General features: G+C 30.8%; 10 protein-coding genes across 10 annotated transcripts; 5 read left to right on the top strand and 5 right to left on the bottom strand.

The window, feature by feature from the left end:
• Window positions 1-6: 6 nt before the first annotated feature.
• Window positions 7-2,146, top strand: PPL_10753 (UBX domain-containing protein; the record flags this gene model as incomplete). The annotated part of the gene is made up of 6 exons (XM_020581518.1): window positions 7-140; window positions 212-503; window positions 573-1,257; window positions 1,323-1,432; window positions 1,506-1,683; window positions 1,740-2,146. 6 exons carry the CDS (start codon window positions 7-9, stop codon window positions 2,144-2,146), a joined length of 1,806 nt encoding a protein of 601 aa, XP_020427834.1.
• A 66-nt stretch (window positions 2,147-2,212) lies between these two features.
• On the bottom strand, window positions 2,213-6,320 carry PPL_10752 (calcium-activated potassium channel; the record flags this gene model as incomplete). The annotated part of the gene is made up of 7 exons (XM_020581517.1): window positions 2,213-2,413; window positions 2,483-4,459; window positions 4,552-4,779; window positions 4,852-5,084; window positions 5,149-5,349; window positions 5,534-5,873; window positions 5,955-6,320. The coding sequence occupies 7 exons, from the start codon at window positions 6,318-6,320 to the stop codon at window positions 2,213-2,215; spliced, it is 3,546 nt and encodes a 1,181-aa protein (XP_020427833.1).
• A 557-nt stretch (window positions 6,321-6,877) lies between these two features.
• On the top strand, window positions 6,878-7,401 carry PPL_10751 (uncharacterized protein; the record flags this gene model as incomplete). Its single annotated transcript, XM_020581516.1, has 2 exons — window positions 6,878-7,054; window positions 7,117-7,401. 2 exons carry the CDS (start codon window positions 6,878-6,880, stop codon window positions 7,399-7,401), a joined length of 462 nt encoding a protein of 153 aa, XP_020427832.1.
• A 246-nt stretch (window positions 7,402-7,647) lies between these two features.
• On the top strand, window positions 7,648-9,268 carry PPL_10750 (DMT family transporter; the record flags this gene model as incomplete). Its single annotated transcript, XM_020581515.1, has 4 exons — window positions 7,648-7,744; window positions 8,006-8,037; window positions 8,096-8,238; window positions 8,317-9,268. 4 exons carry the CDS (start codon window positions 7,648-7,650, stop codon window positions 9,266-9,268), a joined length of 1,224 nt encoding a protein of 407 aa, XP_020427831.1.
• Window positions 9,269-9,480: 212 nt separating this feature from the next.
• On the bottom strand, window positions 9,481-10,898 carry PPL_10749 (uncharacterized protein; the record flags this gene model as incomplete). The annotated part of the gene is made up of 4 exons (XM_020581514.1): window positions 9,481-9,749; window positions 9,833-10,051; window positions 10,128-10,427; window positions 10,523-10,898. The coding sequence occupies 4 exons, from the start codon at window positions 10,896-10,898 to the stop codon at window positions 9,481-9,483; spliced, it is 1,164 nt and encodes a 387-aa protein (XP_020427830.1).
• A 424-nt stretch (window positions 10,899-11,322) lies between these two features.
• PPL_10748 (uncharacterized protein) lies at window positions 11,323-12,637 on the bottom strand (the record flags this gene model as incomplete). Its single annotated transcript, XM_020581513.1, has 3 exons — window positions 11,323-12,243; window positions 12,312-12,491; window positions 12,605-12,637. The coding sequence occupies 3 exons, from the start codon at window positions 12,635-12,637 to the stop codon at window positions 11,323-11,325; spliced, it is 1,134 nt and encodes a 377-aa protein (XP_020427829.1).
• A 483-nt stretch (window positions 12,638-13,120) lies between these two features.
• On the top strand, window positions 13,121-14,910 carry PPL_10747 (uncharacterized protein; the record flags this gene model as incomplete). Its single annotated transcript, XM_020581512.1, has 2 exons — window positions 13,121-14,759; window positions 14,906-14,910. 2 exons carry the CDS (start codon window positions 13,121-13,123, stop codon window positions 14,908-14,910), a joined length of 1,644 nt encoding a protein of 547 aa, XP_020427828.1.
• A 67-nt stretch (window positions 14,911-14,977) lies between these two features.
• Window positions 14,978-18,807, bottom strand: PPL_10746 (uncharacterized protein; the record flags this gene model as incomplete). The annotated part of the gene is made up of 7 exons (XM_020581511.1): window positions 14,978-15,080; window positions 15,165-16,133; window positions 16,203-16,529; window positions 16,617-16,846; window positions 16,943-17,067; window positions 17,151-18,560; window positions 18,639-18,807. 7 exons carry the CDS (start codon window positions 18,805-18,807, stop codon window positions 14,978-14,980), a joined length of 3,333 nt encoding a protein of 1,110 aa, XP_020427827.1.
• Window positions 18,808-19,139: 332 nt separating this feature from the next.
• Window positions 19,140-20,349, bottom strand: PPL_10745 (uncharacterized protein; the record flags this gene model as incomplete). The annotated part of the gene is made up of 4 exons (XM_020581510.1): window positions 19,140-19,550; window positions 19,857-19,876; window positions 20,114-20,222; window positions 20,287-20,349. 4 exons carry the CDS (start codon window positions 20,347-20,349, stop codon window positions 19,140-19,142), a joined length of 603 nt encoding a protein of 200 aa, XP_020427826.1.
• A 686-nt stretch (window positions 20,350-21,035) lies between these two features.
• PPL_10744 (CCDC12/cwf18 family protein) lies at window positions 21,036-22,191 on the top strand (the record flags this gene model as incomplete). Its single annotated transcript, XM_020581509.1, has 4 exons — window positions 21,036-21,164; window positions 21,229-21,719; window positions 21,800-22,056; window positions 22,124-22,191. The coding sequence occupies 4 exons, from the start codon at window positions 21,036-21,038 to the stop codon at window positions 22,189-22,191; spliced, it is 945 nt and encodes a 314-aa protein (XP_020427825.1).
• Between the last annotated feature and the right edge of the window lie 27 nt (window positions 22,192-22,218).

The raw sequence follows: 22,218 nt of genomic DNA, 5'->3' as shown, positions 1-22,218 counted from the left end.
AATAAGATGAATTCATTACATATATTATATAAGAACGATAAGACAGTTGTACAATTTACACCAAATACATTTTTATCTGAAATTTTAAAGAAAGGATGTACACAATTTAAATTAGCTGATGTATCACTTTATGCATTAACGTAACTATCAAAAACAAAAGAAACATAAATATTGATGTTAGAACAAAATTTTTAATTTATACATAAAATAGACATAATCAAAAACCAGTGAATCTTTCATTACCATTTAGATTATCAGGTATACCAAATTCTAGTAGAGTAACTATTGTAGATAATAACGCTGCAAGAGGTGTTTTAGAGCTTCGTATAGCAATTCAGCTTCAAGATGGTACTAGACTTCAATCTAAATTCAAAACAACTGCAACTCTATGGGATATCCTATTGCAATTCGAACAACAAAATCAATCGTTGAATTTATTAAAGAAGATCGACCCTGATACCTCAAACTATTTCTTGCCTACAATGATCATTTTGAATAAAGAGGTAAGTAGATCACTTAACATTAACCATATATAATATATCTAATTTTTCGATTAAAATAATATATAACAGTATGATAGGATTGAAGAACTTCAGAAATCAACTTTACAAAAATTGATGATCACAGAGTCTATTGTTATCAACTTCAAACATAAATTGTCCGATCAATCATATGATAGTTTAAAGGATCTAGTTGAAGGTTATCAACCACCAGTTGTCACATCACCAGCTATTGTCTCACCACCAGCTATTGTCTCGCCACCAACTAAAACAACAACAGTAACAACAACTACAGCCACTGTAGTGTCACCTCCTACCACAACTGTAGTTGAATCTTCACCACCAACAGCACAGGTACCAACATCGAAAGTTGTATCGCCAACACAAGAAGCTTCCAAAACAGTACAGACCACATCTCCATCGACCACCACCACCACCAGCACAGCAACTACCTCGACTGTAATCACTCCAACAACACACAGCACTACTACCAGCACCACCACTACCGATGATACACCGAAACCAGAAACAGAGGGATCGACAAAATCAGAGGATCAACCTATGACTGATAACAACCAAACCAGTTTCTTTGAAAAAGCAACTGCACTACTGCAACAGTTTTCAAGTTCAACATACGAAGAATATATGGAGAAAAAACAACCACAAAAGAAAAAGAAACCTGAAGTTGAACCACAAGCACCAAGCGAAAGAAAACTTACTGTATATATTCCACTTGAAGAAGAATTAGACCCATCAAGTATGTATAAAGTAATTATATCAAATTTGTATTTATTTATTAATGAAAATTCCCTTTTTTTTTAGCTATTGTATTTGATGAGACATTTACTTCTGAAGACTTTAAAAGATTAACAGAGGCAAACAAGAGAATAAAAAAAGAAAAAGAACAATATGAATCAATTTTAAGAACAAAGGTATGAATAATTTATTTATAAACACAAACTCTTTTTAATTATTAACATTTCTAATATACAACTATAATTTTAGGAAATGAGAGAAACCTATTATGATCAGAAAACAAAGAAATACGTTGATACTTCTATTAGATTGATATTCCATGACAGAAGAATGTTGGAGATGAAATTCTTGACCAAAGAAAGAATACAAAGACTTCATGATTACCTAGTCACCTTATTGGATGAGCCTATCGCTAATTTTTATTTGTGTAAGTATTTAATTTTCATGATTAAAATAACTTTTATTAATCATCAACTTCATTAGATGTTTCTCCACCAAAACAAGAATTGGATTTATCAAAGACATTCAAGTCTTCTGAATTATTCCCAGCAGCAAATATTTATGTTGGTTTAAAAAGTAATGATCCAATTAAATTTAAACCGGAAGTTGAGCAGCTATTTACTACTGCCTATGAAGCAGCCAATAGAGAGCTTCCTAAAAAGAAATCTCCAGTGTTACCAAAAAAGACTGAGGAACCAACACCTACAACCACCACAACCACAACTACCAATGAACAAACAACAACAACTGATACCACAATGACAGATACCAAAGAAAACGAAACAACCGAACTACCAATGGAAGAAGATGATGATTTGGAAAAGAAGTCAAGCAAACCACAAAACACCAAGACCGTTCCAAAATGGTTCCAAAAAGGAAAAAATATATAAAATAATAAAAATATTATTTATTTAATAATATTAATTTGATAATTTAACTATTCGTTTACAAAAAGTTTAGTGTCTCATTTCACTTGTTGTTTCAAATTGACGATATAAAATATAAACAAGATCATTTTCGTGTAGAATAGTAGTTGAGGGGGGGCATGTAAAAACATAGGGATTTGGTGCACCAGTGATTTCTTTACATCTGTAAAGCCCAAGTGATAAGATATTCTTTTGGACAAGACCTTCGAATAATTCACCATAGGTTCTTCCCTGTAAAATGATTTAATATTAGAATTTATAATAGATTTCTCTTTGTTTTTAAGTATACTTTATACATACGTGGAATTGGTCAGGTACTTTAATTTGATTCAATAGACAATCTTGATAGAATTGACAATTTAAATTGATACCACTGTTACTCTTGATCATAGAGGTACGACTAAAGTTTTTACGTAGATGAACACCGCCGTTTAAACTTGTTGTACTGTTGGTGCTTGTTTGCATTTTGATTCTCTTTGCCTCTCCATCGGATGCCTCTGATTCTTCAGTGTCGGTATATTTAGCAAAAGAAGTATCTTCATCTTCGTTGTAAAAGTCATCGTCGATGATGGGAGGAATCTTTTTGTGGTATCTCTTGATACCATTCACTCCGAGTACGAGCTCTTGGGCAATCTCCAACAAGTATTCTTGGTGATTCGATTGGCAAATCAAAGAGTCAAGAGTTGTCAAGGTCAGTACCTTACCAGAGGCAAATTCACTGGTGATGTAGTAGTTGGGTTTTTCAATCTCCTCATTCTCTCGCTTCAATTTACTCTTGTGAATATTGAGTTGTGATCTAATGTTCTTGGAGATGAAACGGATGTTTGGTTCATGAACCAACTCCACTGTGACGAATGAAGTGTTGTTGTTGGCGCTAACGAGCATTTCATTGACCTCTAAATATGCCATGATGGTATCAGCATCCAATTGAACACTGGTTTCAGAGGTAACTGTTGAAGCACATCTTGTAGTGTATGGATCCGATAGAACTATAATCTTGGCTGCCAAATGTACTTTGCAGTATTCAAGATCCTTGCGCTCAAGTGGAGAACCTTTGACAAAGTGGATATCTTCGATATCATCCCATTCACTCATATCTGGCTCCTCTGGATGAAGAATGACAATGGGTGGTGGTTCAAATTGATTATCTACCAAGTGATTCTTGATAAAGTAGAATCTATTGATGTTATCGGCAATATGCTTTTGTCTGAGACCTCTAAGGAAAAGATCTACACGTTTGACCGATCCACAAATAATGATATGCTCTTTCCAATTGTTTTCTTCTTCTTGTTCCTCGTAAAGATCGTCATTATCCAAGTTTTGATGCTTTTCGATCGATCTCACAATTGGTTCAAGATCTTCGACGATCGAGGCTAAATGTGATTTCTTAGCATCAACTGATTCGACGATAGTACAAAGGAACTCTTCCCAATTGTTGTTAAACTCTTGAGCACACATCTCTAATATTGGATTTGGCTTCTCAAGTTGTCTTGTCAAAGAGTCTCTCAGGTTAATAACATTGTTATTGTTACTGTAGAGGGAGCTGACAGGATTATTATTATTATTATTACTATTGTCACCGTTGACGACATCTTGACTTGGTTGATCGAATATTGATTGTGAGGCATGCTGTGTGGGAGATTGGGTGATTGGCGAGAAACTTTCCATCTCTACACCCGCCGGAGTAAAAGTTGAGGAAAAGAATGATTGTACTGATTCCGATAAAACACCGTCATCCTTTAGCTGAGTGAAACGTCCTATCTCTTCGGGTGCAAACAAACGGTTGAATAAAGTTGAAAAATAAGATACACCAGTATCATCTTCCTCAATCTTACGAATGATCGATGGAATGTTTGGTTTGAAAACTGGAGCAGTTGGACTGTGTGCAATGATAATCAAATGCATTGAGTGCTTAAGGATGGTTGAGAATGGTGGATGGATTGTGAATTTACATTTGTGATGCTCCGGGTTGAGGTTTGGAATCGGTAATGGTGGTGAGGCTCCAACCACATGAGGATTCGGTAAATCAGGTTCATCGTCATCGATAATACCGAGCACCAATGCCTTTGCACCGGAATACATTGTAACCGTAACGAAACCCAAAGTCTCTCCAACCATTGAAGCTGGAACAGGTATCTTATAGATTGAATTGACACTACCATTTACGTATTCCTCTACCCATTTCTCTTCTTCATGTGATTCTGGTTGTCTACTTGTAAATAAATTACAAACCATTGTACCAAATCCTGGACATAATGTACTTTGAACTAGAATACCCTATAATTATTCGTATATAAATAAATAAATATTTGTTAATTATTATTATTTTAAATTATAAGTGTTTAAATGTCGACATTTAATTAACATACATTTCTAAAATCTTCAATACACATTACATGATTTACATTTGAAGAGATCTTGTTCTTACTCTCATGATCGACCAACTGAGTAAAGATCTTATTGCCACTCGACTTTATATTTCTCATAGCAAGAGCAGTAAGAATTGAATCTGCATCACCCTCTTCCCAAAACATAGGTCTAAATACAAAACATGAAGAAGTATAAGCAAATCTAGCTCTTTTTAAATCGCTCTCAAGCTGTTATTAAAAATTAAATAAAATTAGTGAAAAAAAATAATTTAAATGATTAATTTGATTAACAATAGTTACCATTGGTGAACCTTCTAAATAATAAAGTCTATTCTTATAGAAAGGATGCATTAAAAGTATCTTTAATTGATCTGATGGTGGATTGTTGTTCAAGATTACGATTGTCTTTTTAAGTTGTCCATATTTCTCTAAATAAAACTCTGTAAGGAACTCCAAGAGTGATGTAAAATTGATTTCTCCACAAAGTAAGATATGACCATGTAAATTACGATTCGATAAATCTCTTTTATATGCTATTATAATTAAAGTAAGATTAATAAAATAACTAACTCTTGTTATATAAATAACCAAACTTACGTGAATATGCACTAAACTTATCAAGTAACTTTGATACTTGATATGGAATCAAAACGGCACCAATACAGATTGCAAAGGTAATAGTGAGTTGGCCGACAGCATTACTTGGATGAATATCACCATAACCACAGGTAGTTAGAGTAACAACCAAAAAGTAGATGGTCTGGTGGAATTTGAGTTGAGCACCATCGGGATGAGTATCTACATTCATATAGAATGCCGCAACAACCAAAATGAATGTAAAAATAGCAATCACTACTCTTAGAATATACTGTGTAATATCTAGATATTATGAAAGGATTAACAATCAAAAATATATATAAGTATAAGTTGATGATTATATAGATATTGTATTATTTTTTTTTTAAAGATAGATGATTTTTACCATTGAAATTATGTAATACACGATTTGCACGTAATACACGAACAGTACGTAGTACACGAAGGAATTGGAAGGTACTTAGTTCCAAGAATAGTACACCTCTTACCATATCGATATAGATAGGTAATACTGTTACAAGATCGACAATCGAGAAGAATGAATACAGATATTTCAAACGATCTTTTGAAATATAATAATCCAACATCCAATGCAACGTAAAGAATATAGTTAAACATAACTCTGTCCATGTATATGCCAATGGTGGTTGTCCTACATTCGGTAGATAAGTACCATATATAAATGTACCCACTGAAAATACACTAAGAATTACTTGTACTCCTTCCTAAACAAATATATAAATAAATTGATCGTATTAGATTTAAATAGATCTATAGCTAAAAAGACTAAGCTTAATTTAACTTACAATCCAATTAATTATACCAGTTGATGTTAAATATAATTCAATTCTTGTTCTTAGTGATAACTTATTGTCTGATTTAACTTTGTAACGACGAACAGCTCTTGATATAAGTGTAATCGATGTAAGAACTACAAGCACAACTGCCAATATCCAAAATATCATAAAGACATGGCTGAGAATCGTTTTGAAACCAGGTGGTCCAGGTGTTGCTGTTGGTGTTGGTAATGGTGTTGTTGTTGTTGTATTATCTGGTAGTAATGATTCTGTGCTCGATGTACTATTAAGGCTGTCCAAAAATGCTTTAATATTATTATTGTTCATCACTGCCTCCGTTGCGGAAGTAAGTAAAGAACCACTACTCTCTGACATTAGAGTGTTGTGGTAATCGTAATACTACTAAATAACAACAATATTAAATAGATATTAATAGATAAATAAAAAGATATTATTAAAATTAAAAATAAATAAATATTCTGCAAAATTTTTAATGAATCGGTTTATTGATTTGTTTTGAAACAAAAGGCAAATTTTTTTTTTTTTTTTTTTTTTTTTAGAAATTAAATGTTAATGTATATGTAAGAGTTGAAGATTTATGAGTATCACTACCAATAACAAAAGGTGAATGCAAAGTTGATAACTTACAGACAGATGATTTAATTTACCAAGTGGATGGAGATGACCGACGTATACTCTTTAGGCACAGTGCAAACACCAAAGTATCCAATCGCTGATATCACACGCTGAATACTCTGGTCACATATGATAAGTTAAGGAAGCACAGATCCCGTCAATGAACAACAGTTTTACAATCAATAAAAAAAAATCTTTAAATTTTCACAAAAACAAAATGTGAGTACATAAGGTGCTATATAAATTTAGATTTTTATTTTTAATTAAAAACTTATTTATCATTTATAAATAAAAGAATGAATTATAATAATAATGAAATAATTAAACATATTCAATCATTGGTTGATTTGGAAACAGAATGTTGGAATAAACAAAATATAATACCATTTTTAAATATGATACATCCAGATATGGTTTGGCCTTTCCCACCAACTGACAGAGACCATGATCCAACCACTTGGGTTTTCATTATGGTATATATATATTACATAGCTTCTAATAGATAATAAGTCTAACTAGTTGATTTAAATCAAAGGGTAGATTTAATTTTGAAAGATGGAAATCAATGTATGATGAAATATTTTCAAATCATTACTTATCACATAACATTAGAAAAACGTTAAATATTAAAGTTTCGAAAGAAGAAGATGCAGCTTTAGCAGTTGTAGATATCGATACCCTGTGGATTGAGAATAAAACTGGTAAACCGTTCCATTGGAAAGGCAGAGTTTGTAAAATCTATACGAAAATGACTGATAATAAATGGTTATTTTATTCACAAACAGGTGCATTGGATTATTCTTTTATAAAACAAGAATAAAACTTGATGAATAAAATAATACAAATAAAAATTATTGATATTTTAATTTTTAAACTGATTTTCTGTTTTGTAAAAATCTGATCAAGATTATTAAATTATTTGATCCATCTGATTTTTTTTTTTTTTTTTCAGTCGTTTCAAATAAATTGTTTTTTTTAAAGTTGTGACCCTTCGTTTTCTTAATTTTTTTTAAAGTGTTCTGTATTTTATAATCTGTAATAACAAATAAAAAATATATATTAGAAAATGGTGAAAATGAATGAGACGTGGTGGGCACGTTTCAAAAGATCATTAACAGTGCCATCATTTAAAACTATAAAAGTACATTTAGTACTTCTTTCAGGTATTTATTGCAATCTTTTGTTCTACTCAGATCTGATCAGTTTAATAACGTTTTTTATCAAAATACCTATAGTTCAATTAGTATTTGCCATTTTTTATATATTAGGAAAGATAGCACTAAAATCGATGGACCCTTTTGTGTTCCTCACATATAGATTGCTTTTTGCAACACCGTTGCTGTGGGTATTCGGATTCATTATAGATAGAGCACAAATGAAACAGATACCAAACAACAAAAAACATTGGTTGTTCTTATTTTTAGTTGGAATCATGGCAGTTTCAATCAATCAATCAGTAAGTTTAACATTCACTTTTTATCTAATTCATCAACTTTATTAATTTGGTTTATTAGTTATTTTTAGAAGGTTTAGAATTATCAACAGCTTCAAATGCAGCAATTACTCAACCAGCTATTCCAATTTTTTCAACACTTCTCTCTGTAATTCTTGGATTTGAAAGAAAAACAAAATTAAAATTCGTTGGTATTGCTGTAAGGTATAGTATTACTGATAAAAATTTAATCATATATAAATATTGATATATTTTACTAATTACATATTATTTCCGAAATAGTGTAATAGGAGCATGTTTAATGATTGATCTCACACAATTAGCACATGGTACATCATCAGGTAAGAATTTATTGCTTGGAAATCTTTGTTTTCTTGGAAATACATTGGCGTATTCTGGATTTCTTTTATTACAACGTCCACTTCAAGAAGCTGGATTTTCACCTGTCAAGATTATGGCTTGGGCATTTACATTTGGATCGATTCCGGTTTTTGCATTATCACTTGGAGTGGTCAAAGATTTAAGCGAGTTTAGAAATGTTTCGATTACCAATTGGTTGGTGTTATTGTATACAGCGATTCTTGCAACAGCATATACATTTTGGGCATCGTCTTGGGCAGTTCAAAACTCTGACGCCACTACAGTAGCGGTCTATCTGTGTGTGGAGCCATTATTGACCGCTGTAATGGCTGCTATTGTACTACACGAGAGACTGACACCACTTAATATTGTTGGTGCCTTTGTAGTGTTGGTCGGTGTCGCAATGGTTATGATTTCAAAGCATAGAGAGAAACAAAAAGATATTTTGGAAAACTATGCAAAGCGTAAACTATTGGTGCAGGAGGTTGAAGTTGCAGGTCGCAACGTCAATGCCGTATCGATGGATTTAATAACCGAACAAAATATAAAGATAATGAACGATGAAGACGGCAACAACGATGTTGCCAATGGCAAAGAGAATAGCAACACCAACAACGAAAATGGTACACTCCTCACAAAAGTAATGATGAATAACGAAGTCTATATTATTTCAAACGTTGTCGATGAAAATGGAATTGAACATGTTCAATATATAAAAGATGTAAATAGTGCGAATCAAGATATGATAAAGACGAGTAATAGCAATTTAGAAGAGTTGTTTGACGATGACAATCAAAGTATAAATCATCAGGAGATCGAAGAAGAAGAAATAGAACATTTACAATTGAAAAAAGGGAATAGAATATTTCATTGAAATAAAAATAAAAAAAATAAAAAAAAGATTATACTCTTTGTTCTGTAGATTTATTATATTTATATACATTATTTTAAAATTTTATTTATATCAAAACTTTAATTAATTAATTTAAAAAAGAAAATTAAAAATTTATACATGTAATATGAATTGATTGATTGATTCATTTCAACTTTGATTGCTTACAGAAGAGAGATTGTTTGAACAATCATTTAGATTTCAAAATCCTTACGTCTTTTGGTGTTGTTAGGTGTATTGTCAAATGATGGTGCCATTTCTTTGATGATCTCTAAAAGAAGATTAGGGAATTGAAATAGCGCTCTATCAAACTCTTCGGATGCAGCCAGTTTTTTAATAGATGTTAGAATAAAACTTAGACAGTGTTTCTTTAGTAATGCGCAACTGTATGTATCAGAGTGTGAAAAAAGTAAAGGAGCATTGCCAATATTAATTTCAGTAATAAGTTTTTGTTCACATAAATCTATATTTATGAAAAGAGACATTAAAATATTAATTATAAATAATATTATTATAGAGTTGATAGTTGTTGGATAAATTACCTACTCTTTAATGAATGCAAAAGATATTCATCGGCGATGACGATTAACTTTAAAACCATATCTATTCCACCTTCTTCGGCCAGAGTATCGGTGTAAAGATATTCAACCATTTTTTTGAATACAATAGAGCTGTGTTCATTTACTTTAATTTCATTTTCAGTGCTCTCTCTCATTGATCCTTGGAACATTGCTTTAAATTTATCACATCTTGCTGATAGTATGTCTAATAGATAGATATAGATATTTTGATTAATATAAATCGTTTTAATTATTTAATAGTGTTGTTTTGATCAAATTACTTTTATGTGCATAGAGTGTTGAACCATCATCCAAAATAAAAGAGATATCACTGAAACTAGGATTATCATAGAGAGATCCAATCTCCAAGACAAGTGACGATGCTTGTTTACTTTCATTCGCTATTTTTGGTTTTGGTGGTACTCTTCGAACTACAATGATATCGCCATTGCCCAATCCTATATCGCTTGGGCATTGTTCAGGTAGCAGTTTATCTTGAAAGAAAAACAATAATTCATTCTCATCAATACAAAATCTATTTGAAACATGTACAAATAATCTTTTGAATAAAGTATGTTTTCCTATTATTATTATTATTATTATTATTTGTTTGTTATTAATTTATATAAAGCACTTAAATGTCTGAACTGTAAAGTTAATATAAATAAATATTTACTCATTAAAAAAGGAGGTAAACATCCATAGGTTTTAATACCGATAGGATATATTGTTATAGTTATATCTTCACCGGTAGCAGTGGTGTTACTGTTACTATTTGTATTGTTGTTTGAAACATTGTTGGTATTGCTTATTGTAGAGTTGTTACTGTTGTTCTGTGAAGTGTTGGAAGAGGTAGTTGATGAAGAAGGTACAATAGAGTTATTTGGTGAGCTCATTGCAGATAAACCAGAAGAGAACAACAATGCAGAGCTATTGATGACAGAGTTACCAGATGAATTACTATTACTACTAGTTGTTCCACTATTTATTATTGCCGATGATGCAAGTGCTTGATGTAAACTATTATTACTCATAGATGTATTTATGCTCATTTATTATTTATATATTCTACAAGTCTTTAAAAAGTAAATGAATAAATGAAAATATTTTTCTAATACATTTTTGTTTTTTTTTGAAACACCCACAAACTTAAATAGACAATTTTTGAAAGAATGGGACCATTTTTTGAAAAAAAAATTGACTTCAAAAAAACTGAGCTAATATTAATCATTAATCATTAAATTAATATTAAAAAATCAATTATTATTCTTATTAATTATGATGGTGATATCATATGATAGAGAAACTATCTATTAGGGTGTCAACTTAAGGAAATATTTAAAAAATATATTCAAAGATCATCTGTAAAAAAAAAAAAAAAAAAAAAACAAAATTAGTTGAATGTCTTTGGTAATAAGTTTATTTGTTTTTTAAAAGAATACAAAATTGGATTGTGTGTATGATTAGTGCTAACATTTATTTGAATAAAGATCCAACGAAATTGACGAGTGCAGATGAACTCCAAATTTGTTCACCATGAATGTTGGTGAGATTTAAACTTCCATAGTTGGTTACTTGCAAATAGAATGGTCCTTGTTTGTGGCAGGATGAACCTGATTGCCAGATCATTCTGTGGTGACCATCCATTACCATTATATTACCATCTGATGTGACTGTTGCGGTAAAAGGTGAGTGTGGACTTACACCATAGGTCTTACTTGACCACTCTGCATATTGATTCACCCATTTGCTACCTCTGTAGAGTACAAGGTTACCGTCTTGCTGCATGACCAAGTGGTATATACCGTTTTCAGAGGTAATAACACTACGACCGTTACTGACTAGTCTTTCATTGTCTGTCATGGTGTCGGCACGAGCTGGACGTGCAGCAACTGGCTGTACGATAACAGTGGCGGGTGGTGGAACCGATCCTGGATAGGCACCTGGATAACCGGTGGCTGGTGGTGGAATAGATCCTGGATATGGTTGTGAACCTGGGTAACCTGTGGCAGGTGGATATGGTGATGGTGATGGTTGGTAGGGTGATGGTGATGGTTGGTATGGTGATGGATATGCAGTAGTTGGTTGGTATGGAGATGGGGCAGTTGGGTATGATGGATAGACTGGTACTGGAACTGGAACTGGTACTTGTACTACAGTTGGTGCTGGTGGACAAACGGCTGGAGATGGACGGTGATGTGGGTGATGACGTCCATGACTTGGTGGTGGACAGCTTGGTGGATTGCTGGAGTGCCACAACATTCTGTGATGGGAATCGAAAAGCTCCAAAACTCCACCAGAGTTCAAGACGATTGTATGTGGGTGACTTCCTTGTCTATCAGTATTACTTGCCCAGAGTGGGTGATTTCTGCTATCGTAGACGACCAAGTTTCCATCCTGTATTGTGATATGGTGAAGGAAAAGGTAAGAAGGTAATCGAAATTGTGTCCAAAGAGAAATGTTACCTGTTGCATAATTAATCTGAATGGTGCATAGTTTGATTTGTTGTGTGTTCCGGTTGACCATACAGCATTAGAAGGTACGAAAGTTCTACAATTATAAATTACAAAGTTTCCGTCATTTTGCATGACTGCATAAAAGCTACCATTCTTTATAAAATTCGATGCTGAATTAGAGACAATGGTCTAAATTAAATTTATTTCATTAGTAAACTACTATTATTAAAAATATAATAATACATTTTCAAAGAGGTATTTTCACTTTGGAAAAAAAACCACAAGAATTGTATAAAAATTACCTCATTCATACAAAGTCTATCTCTATCTCTCATTATTATTAATATTTGTTGATTGTAAAATTAAAAGTGATTGATTTTTTGAAAAAATCAAAAAGCCTTTTTATTTTTTTTTGGGTTTGGTTTTTGATCAGGAACCTCCTGTTTAGTTGAGAATTCTTTTTCAACTTTTCTCATTTTCCATTAATTTTTTTAAAAATAAAATATTTGTTTTATTACATTTTGCCATTCATCAAAACTACCAGGAAATGATCGTAAAAAGGGAGATCCAATCTATTAAATCGAATAATAATAAATAAAGTTTGATCAGTGATAAACAAATAAAATAGATTTTTAAAATTGAATTTCAAAGAGGAGCAATTTACAAAATCTTTTGAAAAGATGTGTGCTGGGGTAACTTAAATATTTAATTTTTAACATCAGAATAATTTAAAAGTTTTGTGAAATGTATTTAATTTATTTTAATCTCATCAAAGCTATGTTTATTGTTTTTAGGAATAGAGCATTAATTTAGATAAAATGTCAAAAAATAATGATTTTTTGAGGTTAATTGAATCTCTAAACAGTCATTTAGAAAACAATAATGATTTATATAACAGTTATATAAATCGACTCAACAACCCAAGACAACAGAGTCATCATGATAATACTTGCGAATATTTAATTAATTTAGAAAAACAGTTTAGGGAGGAAATAGAAACAAAGATTCAATCACCAAATATATTTCATCATGAAATTCTATCACGTCTAGATTTAGATGTATTCTATTATGCAGAGTTTCAAAACAATAATAATAGGAATAGATATTATAATAAATATAGTAATAATAATAAATCAAAATATAAATATAATAGAAAATCTATGAATAATATCTTTAGCATTGCACTTGTTTGTAAATCATGGTTTCATTGGTTCCAAAAGAGATTGGTCTATCTACTTATCAAGTATGAGTTATTCAGTGATTCCTTCAAAATACCAGTACTTGATAGATACAATCTTAGAGCACCTACAGACTTTAATGCATGGTCACTTATACAGTCCAAGTATATCAAAAAGATAAAGCTGAATATAGAAAACTCGAGATTAGATATTTTTGGTGTTATATCGCACAATAAGATTGAATCGGTAAAGAGATTATCAATATTTCTTATGAAAATGGAGACTCTTGAAATTATAGCCATTCATTCAGACTTTGATGAGCACTTGGTTGACATTTTAAATGAATTGCAACCAGTAACACGCAGCACAAGAGACATAGTAATCGAGTTGGTATTAGAGAAGTACAACAACAAAGATGATTCTTTGGTAGCTGAAAGGTTAATGTCAATTCCAAAGGTCAAAGTTAAACACTGGTCCATAATGTTACCGAGCACAATTCAGGAGAACAATAAATTGTTAACTGACAAAGTAAGAGACATTCTTATTTTGAAACCAGAGTCATTGTTTATAGGTGAAGATACATCCCCCAAATATTATGTAAACACCATATCAATCGACGATCATACTGTATTAGTTCCAGATTACATGGCAGAAGTGTTTCAAATGGAGTCATTAAGAATACTAAAGATTAAAAGAGTCAATGCCAATCCAGATTTAATCTTAAATTGTCTTGGTAGATTAAATTCACTTGAAGTAGATTTGGATTCATCATCTGGTAATCATGATTTATTCATTAAATCATTAAAATCCAACAAAACCATTACAACACTCACTTTAAATAATTGTAATTCAAATGAAGTATCAGATCTTCTTCATTACAACCAAACAATTACATCACTCAATTTAAATGGAAGTATTAAATTGTCAACATTCTCTGCAATTCCATCAACAATTAGACACCTTTCATTTTCAGAAAATGAGATGTCAAATGATTTTTTGAACTCATTATCAAATAATCAATCTATTATATCAATTAAATATGATGGTAGAGTTGAAATAACAAAAGAGAACCCTGGTTTAATACGTTTGTTCAAACCAATAGCAACTAATCCAAAGCTACAATCAATTGAAATGACAGTATCATCAATCAAGACAGCGGGTGCAGTTCTAAATATTTTTTCGCAAATCCTAAACAAATACTTCATTTCTAAAAAACCAACAATTAATACTCTCAGACTAAATGTAAAGAATGAAAGTAATGACTTTTATAAAAAAAGGAGTATTTATTATCAACTTGGTTGTATCAAGCTAAACTGTTTGCCCTTATTAATTGGATTAATAGTAATAACTCACTCATTTTAATCAATAAAATAAAATAATATCAACTAGTGACCAATGTGATGCATCACTTTTTAATCAAAAAAGATTAATGATATATCACTCTTATTATTTGTATTAGTAATTTTCGAAAAAAGTTTAAAATATTTTTTATTAACATTATGCCAGTCCAAAACCAGGCAAACCTTCTTGGATCGCGATCATTATTGCATTTTGGAGTTGATCTTTTGAATCATAATTAGGGAGATCCAATCTATTAAAACTAATATTTATTTAAATGCAAGTTGATAAACTATTAATAAATGGTCGATTGGTGATAATAGTAGTTTTATAAAAATATACATACCATGTTCTAGCGACTGGTAATTGATTATCAGGTGCATAGGATTTATGAATTTGGAATTTAGTTGGTCCGTCGGCAGACATTAAACATTGGAAACCAGTTGGTGGTAATCTTGCGTTTCCAGTGACAAATTGTAAGAGTCTAACTCTACTTTCCATTTCCATTTCCTCTACGACTTGCCAGAACCATTCGATTACGTGTGAACTTGCATTGTATCCACGATAGATTGTGTTTCTCTTCCAGTCTTCAACGTCGAGCTCTGTCAATCCACACATGAATAGCTCTAGTTCGCACTCGTTGAAAGCACCGAGCAGATCCAAGGGAATGACATCGTGGAATCCGAGAACAAGCTGATAGGACTGATCGGTAATATCACGTTTGAATCTCCATTCACTTAGCAGTTTAACAAACTCGTGTTTGTTTTCCTCGTTTACAGGAATATCTCTACCGCCAGGAACAAGATCAACCAGTTGAATCTCACCGTTGTGCTCGACGGTCGTAGAGAAAGTGACCTCCTCCATGTCTTCGATCGAGTTTTCGAGGATCCACATTAAACTCTTGTGGAATTCGGCATCGACATAGATGAGATCGTCGAGACTGGTCGGTTTACCCAAGATGAGTTTGTAGATCGTTCTCGAGAAGGTGTGCTCGAGATGGATGCCTTCCGACACTGATTTGGCAACCATTCGACCGGCAAAATAAAAGAGTGCTAGATGATCGCTATTCTGATAGGAGTTTGGATTGATCGAGAGCGTATAGTTACTGTTCGTAGTGAATAAACCAAATTGTTGATCAAACAACTGTTTAAACAGTAATGAAAACCACTCTTTCTTTAGACCACCCATATCAACTCCTTCTTCACCAACAAACTTAACATTGAAATTTTGAATCAATAGACTGGTAGGTAGGATCGATATTTGATTAAATGAATCCTCCAATACGTTTTCTCTATCAATTCTAATTCTAATTTCACTTTTTAAAAAAAGAATAGTTAATAACAAATTGATATCAATTTATAAAGCTATCTTTATAGATAATTACTCTGTTGCTTTAGATATTCTAATTCGATTCAACTCTGTGCGAAGTCTACTCTCTTTTGTGAGATAGTTGATTGCTTTCTGATTGGTATCTTGTTGTGATTCGTTGGGTGAACCATCGGCAGCCAACTTCTTTATCAATGGATTCAAACCTGATATCATGTTGGACATCAATACACTATTGGTTGGAAGTGAAGGATGATTTGAAATCGTTTCTAACAGTCTTCTATGTCTATATAATTTTAAACTGATAGGTAATATTAAAACCAACAATGAAGCATCTACAAATGACATAATAATTGCAAACTTTGGTAACCATGATCCATTTGCACTATAAATAAAAACAAAGAAATAAATAAATAAATAAATATTAGTTTTGAATGATTAAAAAATATAAGAAACAATAAAAACAACATACTCATTTTTACAATTTCCAAGCATACAAGAAGGTAAATATGAAACTAAACCAAGTGCACCAGCAGCTAAACTAAGTACATCGGCAACGATCAACATAAATAGAACCTTTGATTTTTTACTCTTCATAATACCGTATAAACCACCTAGACCGGTCAATAATGAGAGAATCGAGACAGGTAACCATGATGCAAGTGATGTCTGAACTGAAATAAATAATAAACTTGAAGTAACCTATATATATATATAATAAAAACAGTAGTAGTAGTTAGTATTAATATAAAGTTTTAATTTTATCCAGGATTGATCTAGATATAGATTGATATTTACAATTATAGACATTGTTAATACTTTGATTCTAGTAGTTAATGGTGCACATCTTAGTACACACCAACCAAAACATAAGATCGGTACACAAATAGCTAAACCTAAACCTAAAAGAATTGGTCCATCAACTATTAAATATATATTTAAAAATAAATAATGATTGGTTAGTTAAAACAATGATTAAATAAACAATTAAAATACCATTACTTACTTGAATTCTGACAGTAATCACCAAAGAAACCAGAGAAACAATTACAAATACCAAAGAAGCAACCACCTCTTCCAAAACAATCACAATTTAGTTTATAGGTCCAAAATGATTCACTCTCTGTATTGTAACCGCCATACATTACTAAACCTTCGATATGTGCACTGTAACTAATCGATCCCCAATAAGTTGGTGTTGGACTAGCTGTATCTGGATCCAAATGATACCAAGCTTTTGCATCTATAATAATCGATAGATAGATAGATAGATAGATAATAGATAATAAAGTTAGGATAATCAAAGAAAAGTAGTAATTAATATAATCTAATAATGATATAGATAGTTTACCAAAATCATAAACTTCGAGATTTGCTAAAGGTTGACCTTGTTCTGTTGTACCACCGTAGATATAGATGGCTCTGTCCTTGTCGGAACTATCTGAATCCATCATGTGAAAACCTCTTGGTTTAGGGTTACCTGTGGGCATTGCAATTGACCAAGTGGATGTCTGTGGATCAAATAGCCAAAGGTCATTCATTGCTATACTGTATTTGTTGAATCCACCGTAAACAACAAATCTATCCTGTATGAAAGCTGCTGTATGACCGAATCTACCTTGTGGTGCTGAGCTTTTATTGTCGGTGGTATTAATGAACTTCCACTGAGCATTCTCGATATCGAATACCCATAGATCATCCAGAACCTCACTGTTATTTCTTAGACCACCAAACATAAATAGATAGGTTTCATTTGAAGCAATCGCTTGGAATGCTCTTGAAATTGGTACTGTATCGATAGCTGTTTGATTATTAGGTGTTGTTGTACTATTATCATTACTGTCATTATCTAAAAATGATGATGATGATGATGTTGATGTTGATGATGATTTAATATTGGTTGTATTGTTATTGGTTGTATTGCTGTTGTTGAGTATAATAGTCGAGTCGGAACCATTTGAAAGTAAAGTCCATTTGTTATTTGTAATATTGTATAACCAGAGGTCACTGAATGTGTTTGATACGTTGGTGGTAGTGGTGTCGTTGCTACCGCCATAAACGAGAATGGAAACGTCGTTGAAGATGCTGCATGAATGTCCCCAACGCAGAGGAGGTGTATCGGACTGTTGGAAATCATATACATTATAGTCACCGTCATCCATAATGAATATTTTATCGATTAGTTGACTGCTAAATGAATCGATACCTCCGAATGTCCAGATACTAGTAGATGGATAATAATCATCGCTACTCGATTCACTTGAAGTACTTGAATTATCATTATCCTTTTTCTGTTTATTATCTGCATTCGACGATCGATTGTTGAACAATAATCCACTAATCACCGTTACTGAACAATGTCCATATCTGCTTGGTCTCGATACATTTTTGTCAACCAACGATGATTGAACCCAATCTAATAATAATAAAAAATATTGTGTTAAAAATAATCTATAAATAACTATTTGATTGTTTGATTAAATTGTTAACATACCAGAGGCTACTATATTAAATAATAAAAATAAAAATAAAAAAACAGATTTATTTAAAGTTATAACACAATTATTAATTCTATAACTACTACTATTTCTATTACTTTTACTGTTACATTGTATAAAATTATCATTATTGCTGTTATAGCTCAAGAAAAACCTTGTTTTCATTTTATTCTATTTTGATTTTAAATAATATTTAATTATTTATTGAAAGATATAATTATGAATTTGATAACATAATAGTTAAAATAATTTAATATATCGAAAAAGAAATATCTGTTTGTTTTTATATCTCCTAAAATATATATTTGGTTGTGTTTTGATTGATGTGCAAAAAAATAAATATTTTTTTTTTGATGCTACTTTAATTTCAATCAATTCCAACCGATCAATTTTTTGAAAATATTCGAATTTTTTTGCAAAATTAAAACAAATAAATAATAAAAAGTTATAACCCCTTATAAAAAAAAAATAAAGAAAATTTTAAATTATTTAATTAATTAGTTGTTGTTAAAAGTTCCATAATTTCCGACTTCATTTTTTATCAATGGTAGGTTTTCATTTGTTTTAATATCTTCACCATTGTTCTTATTATTATTATTTCTTGCGTTATCCAATTGTTGTTGTAAAAGTTGAATTTGTTGTTGCATTAATTCTTGATTCTTCAATTGTTGTTGGAATAGTTCTTCTATTGATATTCCTGGTTTTTGGTTACTATTAATATTATTAATATTGTTATTATTGACAGGGTTGGAGTTATTATTGTTTTGATTTGGTACTGTATTGGTATTGGCAACAATTGTATTATTTTCAGTGACACTGGTGTTAATTACAATTGATTTTACTCCTTTCACATCTTTTTTTTCATCTATGATAATACTAGAATATTCTTTTCCCAAATTACAATGCTTCTGAAGAAGAATGAAGACATCACCACAATTTCGTAACATAATAATGTCCATAATCATCCACATTCCGAAAAGAGCCAACATCTTAGTTAGAGTTTGGCTACAGTAAATGGGCTTTTTATTTCTTATACAAACAGTGTTTCGAGGAACACTAACTGATAGATCTAGATCCATTCCACAATTAAACAATGCATCTCGATTTGAATTAATTCTAATCCATCTTGCCCTGAGGGATTCAGATTCTTTCTCCTATATGTTATCGGTAAATAGACTAGACTTTTGATTAGATTTTGTAAAATGAGTACTTACGTTATGACTATAAGTAACATCTGTTTTAATAAATATAAAAATAATATCTTTTTTACAATTGTGCAAATCTGAATAAATTGTTTTATCGTTCCAAGTGTAGTCCCATTTAATCTCTTCATGATACGAGATATGGTCTGTATTCACAGTTCCTGTGAGAGTGTTGTAAACAGATTTTCTGCTAAAACACTTTCCTGTAAAAGATAATATAGGCCTAACTTTTTTTAATTGGTTAGTTAGGTTGTCTGCTGACACTATACTACCATTGTCCATATCATTGAAAAGAGTACGATAGGGAATAAATATAGCAAAAGGAACCATAAAAAGATAAGTGATACAGGCAAGTAAAAAACCAATCATTTGCATCCCCTATGGAACTTTTAGTTAGAAATTTATCAAAAAATTTGTATAAAAAAAAAAAAAGAAATCATACAAAACCTAGACCAGATACAGAGTCGGGATTATTATTTGCGTTGATGGTACCAACTATACCCATTGTAAAAAATGCAAAAAACGCCAGATTTCCAACTATTCTAAATTTACATTGACCTCTTGATAGAGGAGAAACTCTATACATTCTCTGTAAATAAATAGTATTTCAAGTGAATTTATTTTGATGTAAGAGAGGGTTTGTGATGTTTTAATTTCAATGCAAAAATATTAAAAATAGCTGAACAACAATAATAAATTACATCCCTCATTGCCCGAAAGATTTTTGGTTATTTTCAAAAAAAATCCATCAATAAAAAACCCAAAGATTTTTTCCATCTGTCATTGAACGGAATTAAATTAAAATCTTGGTTTCAATAAAATTCAAATATCTATATTTAGATTTTATTTGACTGAAATTATTGTTGAAGATGTTTTATTTTTTCTTCTTATTATTACATTTCAACAAGAAATAAAAAGATTTTTAGAATTATCGTGAATGATATTTCTATTCAAAATAAATATAATAAAACAAACTTTATATTCTAAATCTACTATAAGAATACTTTCTATTTATCTAATTTTTATTAAAATCTAACAAGGTTTGATATTTTATTTTATTTTTATAATATTAATCTCTATTGCAAAAACTTAGAAAAAAAATTTGTTAAAAACAGCCACAACCACTATCATTGAAAAAAATTTAACAACAAAAAATTATTTATTCAATTAAGATCAATAATAAAAATAATAATGACATCTACACCTATAGATAGATCAGCAGTCGAAGATATTGATTGGAATGCTTTAGATAAACTAAAAAGAAATGATCTTCAAAGATTGTGTAAAGAGTTTTCATTGCCAATAAAGGCCACTTCTAAAGTAACTACATACTATCATAACACTACTCAAACCAATATTAATATCATTAAACCTATCATATTAGAATTTAGAGATAATCGATGCATTGAAATCATTTAAAGCTGAATACGACTCAAAACAGAAAGTAATACAAGAACAAGAAAAAAAGAAACAATCAACAGTAGACGACAATGTAAATTCAAAGATCAACGATTCTATAGAGTCAACTGTACAACAAGCTGATGTTGAAATGACAAATAACAATGAAAACACCACCACCACCACCACATCCTCCTCCGCCGATAAAGAGGATGATCATAAAGAATCAAAGAAAGAAGAAGAAAAAGAAGATGATAGTCAAATGAATATAGACGAACCAGTTTTAGATGTGCAGGATGTAGTAGAACAAAGTTTTACTGATTCATTACCAATACCAATAGACAATGATAATAATAATAACAACAACAATAATAATATTAAAAGAAATACTATCAATTTTAAGAAAAGACAAGAGAGTTCAGATCAATCAGATGAAGCTACAACAGAAGTAGAGGATAAGTTAGAACAAAAACATAAGTAAATATCAATATTAATATGATAGTACTATCAAATATTATTATAAATCATATATACTAATAATGTAATGATTATTGTAGGGGATTAAAATTTAGAAACTATGTTCCAAGAGACATTAGTTTAACACAATATAGACTACCAAAAAGTAAAGTACCACCTGTTGTCGAAGAGTTATTAGAGAAACTAAAGATATTAGAGTCAAGTGCAGAGTCACAACAATCAGAAGAGTCAATTTCATTCCTACCAAAGAAAGCGAATTGGGATCTTAAACGAGATGTAGAAAAGAAACTGTCGAAATTAGATAAAAAGACAAATAGAGCAATTTATGATTTAATTAGTATGTATATCGAATTAATCAATTCATTTGATACATTTAATCTAATAAATATTGAATTTTATTTTAGAGCAAAAACTAGATGCAGAGGAATCTTCGAATATGGATTTATTAACTAGAGCAATAAATAAATATTAAAACAAGACTTGTTAATTGAAAATTAGA

The sequence above is a fragment of the Heterostelium album genome, assembly GCF_000004825.1.
Source record: "Heterostelium album PN500 unplaced genomic scaffold PPL_scaffold15, whole genome shotgun sequence".
In the NCBI taxonomy this organism is placed as follows: Eukaryota; Evosea; class Eumycetozoa; order Acytosteliales; family Acytosteliaceae; genus Heterostelium; species Heterostelium album.
Note: the sequence above shows the minus strand (reverse complement) of the source record. Positions and strands in the feature narration are given on the sequence as shown.